Source organism: Amphiura filiformis, chromosome 20 (genome assembly GCF_039555335.1).
Source record: "Amphiura filiformis chromosome 20, Afil_fr2py, whole genome shotgun sequence".
Classification (NCBI taxonomy): Eukaryota; Metazoa; Echinodermata; class Ophiuroidea; order Amphilepidida; family Amphiuridae; genus Amphiura; species Amphiura filiformis.
This window is the reverse complement of record NC_092647.1, coordinates 3,000,355-3,008,883: the sequence shown is the minus strand read 5'-3', so window position 1 is coordinate 3,008,883 and position 8,529 is coordinate 3,000,355. Positions and strand designations below refer to the sequence as shown.

At 38.5% G+C, this 8,529-nt stretch overlaps 1 protein-coding gene across 1 annotated transcript in view; it reads right to left on the bottom strand.

The window, feature by feature from the left end:
* Positions 1 to 217: 217 nt before the first annotated feature.
* Positions 218 to 8,529, bottom strand: part of LOC140142549 (scavenger receptor cysteine-rich domain superfamily protein-like) — an 81,623-nt gene continuing 73,311 nt past the window's right edge. Inside the window, exons 6-9 of the mRNA XM_072164543.1 lie at positions 8,192 to 8,389; positions 2,716 to 2,901; positions 1,079 to 1,417; positions 218 to 385 (exon numbers count right to left, since the gene is read on the bottom strand). Of these exons, the coding sequence (XP_072020644.1) occupies positions 288 to 385; positions 1,079 to 1,417; positions 2,716 to 2,901; positions 8,192 to 8,389 (821 nt within the window). The 3' untranslated portion in view covers positions 218 to 287. The remainder of the gene's footprint in view (positions 386 to 1,078; positions 1,418 to 2,715; positions 2,902 to 8,191; positions 8,390 to 8,529) is intronic.

The window sequence follows — 8,529 nt, the reverse complement described above, 5'->3', positions numbered from 1 at the left end:
TACTGCTTTAGATAACCTTAACCATTAATTATAATGATCAATAACATACATTCAACAGTTAAATTTTAAACAAATTAATAGAAAAACAAGATATTAAAAGTTGTGACGAGACTCAGTGAAACATCATTCTATATCAAACGAGCACATACAGTCCACTACATGCGCCATCGCCGCCATCAACCATAGGAAATGGGTAATAAATAAGAGTTCAGATTAAACTAAAATCAAAAGGTATTGTCGTGACTTCTGATGATGAAAACCGTTGCGTCTTCCGACATTTGAGGATATTATCCGAATGATGACAACCGTAACCATATAGCCACCATTAAACCAACTGCTATACCAAGTTTACAAGGTCTCTGGCTTGTTTCCGATCCCGCAAACACTGAAGAATTAAGCATACATACATAAAAAAATAGTAAAGTTCTTACAATTGTGCAGCTTTTTGCTAGGGGTATTTGAATAAATAAAGTTTGCAGGTGGTCGAAACTGTCAGGGCAGTAAATAAGTTTTGGTTTTGACAAGACGAAATGTATATTATGATTTCGACTGTTTTGGAAAGGGTGAACACTGGAATTTCCAAACCGTTCAGCTGACCCACCCTAGAAAAAGGAATGGGGAGTAGGTCTGTTAGTGATACAATGTAAAACAAGCCAAATTGAAGCATAAATTCGGTTTAAACAGACCATATTTTGTACTAGCAATCAGCATGGTCATGGTGGTGCTGGCAAGAGGGAAACGAAATTATTTCGTTGGAGATTTATTAGATAAAATTGGTTGATTTGAACATACCAATGTAAGTAAACCTTTCTGCATAACAATAGTACTCCAACGGACACTATCAAGGCGCCAATTATGGTCGACCTATGTTAATTGAATAAGTGAAAATGTACTGAATTCGGAGTCGCGAGCTGAAAAACCCAATTCTGACAACTTAGTAATTATAATATTGCCTCAAAGGTTACATGTACATGTTTTGGAATGTAAAGTGTTTTTATTTGGGGGGGTAATAATGAAACAATGAAACCCAGACAGTTTAAGACAATATTGAGAAACTACAAAAAACAACAATACATACCGTCACTTGCACATATGATACCAATGTCCATATTATGATTACATTGTGATGTACCCCAAGCTGGATGTATACAGGTATCTATATCATATTCAGTGCCATTACACCAGAGGTTTTCAAACCATATACGACCCTGACCAGCTCCAAATTTCCGCGTCAATGTTGCTGTACCGTAGCCAGCAAGACCAATCTGCTTGCATACGATTTCGGGTAGTTTCCCATAGTCAAACTCCTCATTGAAACACACTGTACCCCATTCTTTCTGAAAGTTGATTTCAAGTCGGCCTTCATTTGGTCCATTTCCGCCAACCAAGGCAATAGAAGGAGAATATGGAGAAATAGCTATAGAATGTGAAAATCGATAATAGGCCTTTAATAGTAAGTTTTCTTCATTTTTCACTAAATTCAAACAATTTTGGCATACGAAGAGTTTGTTTCCAAAAGTTGCTAAATCCAATAGCTGCCTTGTGTTTCATTTTTATGGTATATTTTAACATTTTTAAGTTGACATTTAACGATTAGACTGGATGTGTTTGTAACTTAGCTTACGCCCATTTTGTCAGATTAAATCAGGGTGATTATTTTTTGATTTAAAAAAAAAAATCAAAAAAATACAAATTTTTTTAATCGGATTCATTTTCATTTAAATCGATTTTTTAAAAATATTTTTTTGATTCCAAGAACTGCTATACCCCATGATCAAGCCAAAAGAAATCAGTGGAATGCTAGACTTATACACAATCCTATCAGGTATTTACCATGAAGATGTTTTTTTTGCAATAGATAAAGAGGTATTTTAATTGTATCCAAAAGTTGTAGAAACATTAGGAATGATGTAAAATATTGGTGAGTTCAATTCAACGAAGCAATTAACTTACATCTATCAAAAATGGTAGAAAATTAAACAGTTAATTTAAATCATAGATTTTTTGTTTAAAAATCACGTAATTTAAATCGAGATTCAAACCCTGGATCAACTTTTTAGAGGTCTTTTTCTTTCCTATTGTTACTATTTCAAACACTATCCACACTCAATTACGGACAGCTCTTTTTGGGGCCACCATTATATTACTTTTACGTGCCTGCTTCAAAAATCTTTTACGAAATAATCTTGACAAAAACTTGTTTTGACATGTTATGGTGTTTTCTTTAAATGTTCTATTAAAAGTGTGTATTCGAAAGGAGCGAACGCATCTAAATATACAATTCTCGCTATTCGCAATAAGGGCGCCGCCAGCGGTTTGCGATGTAATCGTCATAAATCGTGATGTATCATGGGAAAAGGTCGACATCCAAGTCCGCGCAATACGAATATTACCATGCTATTACATAGGAACACGTGACAATATTTTTTAGTTTGTCAAAATAAAGGTGTTACACGCGAATCGATACTCAATAATACTTAATAATGTGATTTGAAATGTGCACAATTAATTTTTTCTCTATCGATTTGCGTGTAATACCATTATATTGACAAACTAAAAAAATATTGTCACGTGTTCCTATGTAATAGCATGGTAATATTCGTATTGCGGACTTGATGTCGACCTTTTCCCATGATACATCACGATTTATGACGATTACATCGCAAACCGCTGGCGGCGCCCTTATTGCGAATAGCGAGAATTCTTGTCACTTACTTCCACATACGACTCCAACATCGTTCGAATGATCGCAAAGTCCACTTCCTCCCCATTCACTGCGTTTGCAATTCTTCAATATCATACGAGAGTCTGTATCATCTGGTGTGCACTGCACGTCATCTAACCATATTTTATTTTGAGATGACTTGCCGAATAACTTAGCTGTTGTTCCTTTGTGAACTCCTTTAAAACGAAAGCAGCATGATTTATCGTGAACATTGTAAAAAAAAAAAGATGACTATAAACCGTCCTTATACTATAACCCACAGTGCGTCGCCAATCGCGGGTAGCGACAAAGGTAAGTACGACTTTGCACTGGATAACGCCGCACCGCCCTCTGTTATAGTCAATAATGGGCTATTCTAGTTGAAATCCATACACTCCTTGAAGAGGTTATGATACAAATGGGTCCGGATAATTGTTTACAATTTTTGTCTTTATTATTGTCTACTATTCGACACTATGATTGTGCGGCAATCACGACGTAATTGCACATTTGGTCTGCCTTTGCAAGTCACATATACATCGGATGCTTCAATTTTTACACAAAATATTTAATTGGAAACCCTCCCACTCGGCTATTTCTAAAAGATAATCAAGATTCCTTTACATTAAATTAGAGTTATTTTATTTTATCCTAAAACACTTTAGAAGCTTTTCATTACGGCGTGTAGCTGCGCTGTACATCATCAATGACAACCTCATCACTTAATCTGGTTTTTTTACGGGCCCACTAATGTCTTTATCTTTGCTTTTTTACGGACTCATTAAGGGCTGGGGTATGAACGTTTGGACAGTATTTATTTCGGGACATTAGAGCACATCAGACATATCGAATTGCATTCTGAATACGAAGAATGTCCTTCTGATATCAAATAATTTTGATTTTTTGAAATTCGCAATTTAATACACATTTTATGGCAAATCATTAAAATTGATATTTTTGATATTTAACAGTACTTGAAGTAAACTTTATAAATCTGATGATTGATACTTAAAGTGTATGTAGGTGGGATGAAAAGCCGACGATCAATTGAAAATTTTGACCTTTCGTATTGAAAATATGGATTTTTTCCCCAAAACACAAAAAAAATTAGATCTTTTGGGGAAAAAATCCATATCTTCAATATGAAAGGTCAAAATTTTCAATTGACCGTCGGCTTTTCCTCCTGCTACATACACTTTAAGAATATATCATTAGATTTATATAATTTACTTCGAGGACTGTAAGTTATATATCAAAATGTGAAAAATATCAAATTTTTATAATTTGTCATAAAATTTGTATTATATTGTGATTTTCAAAAAATTACTAGCTATGGTTTAAATAGTCGTCAGTGGTCAACAGCATTGATGTATGTGTTGCGCCGGAGGAATCAACCGTATGGTCAACGACAAAACACAATTACACAAAGCTCATATCTGGCATCCAGGGAGATGGTTTGTGTCAAGAGGAGGCTAGTACTGTAAGAACTCAGGAATGGCCCTCTACTGTTGGTACGGAAGGACCTGGCCACCCACCGTACTATTTGGCCTTGAATGTAAGCATGAGAGTACAAAGTCAAAAGAAAACGATGGTATCGGAAGGTGCGACCCGCAGGCCGGAAGATACGTCAATGGCTACTGGGGAAGAGAGAGATGCTGCTCAGAGTACACCTGTTGGTGATGACAGATCAGGATTAAAGCCTGCTACAGGAAGTCCTGTTCTTGATGGTCCCAGGAAGGAAAGGAACAGCACCCCTTTAAGGAAGCCAATAAATATTGCTACATGGAATGTACGCAGTATGTCAGGAGGAAAGATTGAAGTTGTGGAGAAGGAGATGGTTGCAAACAATATTAAGATCCTAGGAGTAACAGAGTTGTGGTGGCTTGGTCAAGGGAGGTTCACTACAGATGATGGAAGTATGTTCATCTATTCTGGAAAAGATACTGGAAGGAAACGAGGAGGTGTGGGTTTCATAATAGAAAGAACCACAGCCAAGTGTGTTTTGGGATATAATCCAATAAATGAAAGAGTGATGACTGTAAGACTGCAAGGACATCCTTTAAATGTATCTATCATACAAGTGTATGCACCAACATCAGATGCATCAGAGAGCGAGATGACAGACTTCTATGAGATGGTACAAGGAGTTATGGATAGTATACCTAGAAGAGACTTACTCATCGTACTGGGGATTGGAATGCTAAGATTGGCAAAATGAAGGAGAAAACTGGGTGTATAGGCCAATATGGACTTGGGATCAGAAATGAACGTGGAGACAGACTGGAGGAATTTTGTGAAGCTAATAACCTAGTCATTGGGAACACGTTATTTCAGCATCATCCACGGAGACTGTGGACTTGGATGAGCCCAGGAGATAGAACAAGAAACCAGATCGATTACATCATGGTCAGGAAGAGGTGGAGAACATCACTCCAAAATGTCAGGACACGACCAGGCGCTGACTGTGGTAGTGACCATCAGCTACTTGTAGCCAAAGTAAAACTAAAACTGAGAGCTAAGAGAGGCAATGCACCACCTACCAGGTATGATGTTGACAACATTCCCACTCAATATTCAGTAGATGTGAAGAACAGGTTTGACGAGTTACTGAAAGTTAATGAAGAGGAGCAGACCCCAAATGAATTGTGGGAAGACATGAAAGAAGCAGTCCAGAGCACAGCAAAGAAGTACATCTCTAGAAAGATGAAACGGAAACAGCCGTGGATCTCTCAGCAGACCTTAAACCTAGCTGATGACAGGAAGAGAGCAAAGGCAGATGGAGGAAAGGAAGAATGGGCACGCTTAAACAAAGAGGTCTCCAAAAGTGTTAAGCAGGACAAAAGAAACTACATCGAAAGGAAATGTGTGGAAATGGAAAGATGTAAGGGTGACTCAAAAATAGCTTTTGGTATTGCCAAAGAACTTACCAAGAAGTGGACCCCCAGGATGGATGTTATAAATGATGAGAAAGGTAACACTCTTACCGAAAGTGTAGACATCAAAAGGCGATGGGTTCAGTATAGTTCCCAGCTGTTTGAGGCACAAGATGACAAGGTGTATGTACAGTGTGAAACGAGTGAGGAAGAACCTCCACCATTGAGATCTGAAGTTGAGCTTGCCATGGAACAAAAGAAAAATGCTAAGTCACCTGGCATTGATAATGTAGCTTCTGAGTTGTGGAAGGCAACTGGGAAAGAAGGGATAGACCTAATGTGGCGTCTATGTGGTATCATCTGGAAAAAGAAGAAATGGCCGAGAGACTGGTGCAGGGCAGTATTTATTCCACTGCCAAAGAAGGAAATTTGAAAGAGTGTGCCAATCACCGGACCATCAGCCTGATTTGTCATGCAAGTAAAGTGCTTCTGAAGATCATCATCAAGAGAATGAAGAACAAAATGGAGGAAGAAATAGCTGATGAGCAGGCAGGATTTCGTGAAGGAAGGGTACTAGGGACCAAATTGTCAATATCAGGAATGTGATTGAGAAATGCAGAGAGCATAGACTTCCTCTTTACATGTGCTTCATAGATTACGGTAAAGCTTTTGACTGTGTTAGCCACCCTCAGATGTGGGAAACTATGAAAAAGATGGGTTTCCCAAGTCATCTTGTGGATCTGATCAGCTGCTTATATGAAGACCAAGAATCGGCAGTCAGAACAAGTAGTGGAGACACAGATTGGTTCAAGATTGGAAGAGGCTTACGACAGGGCTGTGTGCTATCACCAAACCTATTTAACATCTACTCTGAAGACATAATGAGAACAGCTTTGGAGGGGTTTGAAGGTGGAGTGAAGTTTGGCGGTACAAGAATTACTAACCTGAGGTACGCCGATGATACCACTCTTATTTGTAGCAGCAGAGTAGAGCTGATTGAACTTTTGAAGCGCATCAAAGAGGCCAGCGAAGAAAAACACCTTCTCCTGAACACAAAGAAGACAAAAATAATGGTTGTAGACAGAGAGCGGAAAAGTGATGAGTTTGTGATAGATGGACAGCAGATTGAGGAGGTGAAGCAATTTGAATATCTGGGTTCAATGATTAACAACAGTGGTGACAGCACAACTGAAATTAAGAGAAGACTGGCTATTGCAAGGACAACTGTGCAGGGCATGTCAAGCATATGGAAAAGCAGAGGCCTATCCATTGACCTCAAGGTACGCCTACTTCGTGCAACTGTGTTTTCCATTGCCACTTATGGATGCGAGTCTTGGGCTATGACCAAGAATGATAGGAAAAGAGTAGATGCTTTTGAGATGTGGTGTTACATGAGGCTTCTACGAGTGACATGGAAAGACAGGAGAACAAATTCCTGGATCCTCGACAAGATTGGTACAAGTCTAACCATCAGAAGCGGCATAATGGAGAGAAAGCTGAAGTACTTTGGCCATATTGTCAGGAAACATGGAGGTGTAGAAAAACAGATTTTGCAAGGGGCTATGGAAGGCAAACGAGGAAGAGGACGTCCACCAACATCTTGGACTAATGACGTGAAGCTGGTTTCTAACCAGGGAATGCAAGGTGCAACGCACTTGGCATCAGATCGAGTGAGATGGCGTACTCTTGTGAAGACCACAGCAGCGCTACACAGCGCCACCTGACACAGAGAGAGAGAGAGAAAATTATTTGATATCAGAAAGACATGCTTCGTATTCAGAATGCAATTCGATAGGTCTGAGGTGCTCTCATGTCCCACAAAAAATACTGTCGAAACGCAATAAACGCTCATTTTAGATCCCTTAAAGAAGTTCCCTTTGCAATCGATAAAACTGGTTTCTTGATTAAATGCACATTTAACCAAGTGTGCAATATGATTATTCTCGAGAAACCGGTTTTATGTTTATCGATATCGAGAAACTTGGTTTCATGAACCAAATGTGCAATTAATCAATTTTTTGATCGAGAAATCAGGTTTTTTGAGACTAATTTGCCTACGTCAAGCCAATTGTGCAATTAATCGCACAACCAGGTTTATTAGTCGAAAACCTTGGTTGTCGATCCAAAAATCTGGTTTCTCGATCCAAAAGCCTGGTTTTTCTCAAAACTTGCAATTGATAAACCAGGCTTTTCAATTAATAAACCAGGTTTGACGATCCAAAAATCTGGTTTCTCGATCCAAAAGCCTGGTTTTTCTCAAATCTTGCAATTGATAAACCAGGCTTTTCAATTAATGAACCAGGTTCGTCGATCCAAAAATCTGGTTTCTCGATCCAAAAGCCTGGTTTTTCTCAAACTTGCAATTGATAACCAGGCTTTTCAATTAATAAACCAGGTTTGTCGATCCAAACATCTGGTTTCTCGATCCAAAAGCCTGGTTTTTCTCAAAACTTGCAATTGATAAACTAGGCTTTTCAATTAATAAACCAGGTTTATCGATCCAAAATCAGGTTTCTCGAAATTTGGCTTACCATAAGCGTGATACTAACATTATTATACTGTCGCGCTCAAAAGTTGATAATATATGTTTTTAAAGGAAATAATGAGCGTTTACCTATGATAAGAGATCTTTTGTCTTGTGGTCCCGGATGATAACCAAGTTGATGACAAACTGCATCAGCCTCTGATTGTCCCCATGACTTGAAATCCTCCACGCATACCGTACCCCACTCTCCAGCATTGAACACCTCTAGTCGGCCTTCGTATGGTCCTGATCCACCCACTAGTCGTATAGGGACAGCTGGTGTAGAACCTGTGCAAGGTTGATTTGAAATTAGACAAAAATTCAGCATATGTAACAAGTTTATAATTATACTGAATTTATGGTCCACAATTATGACGAATAGATAATAATGATAACCTTCCTTGATAAATTTACGGGCTGCAGGGGGA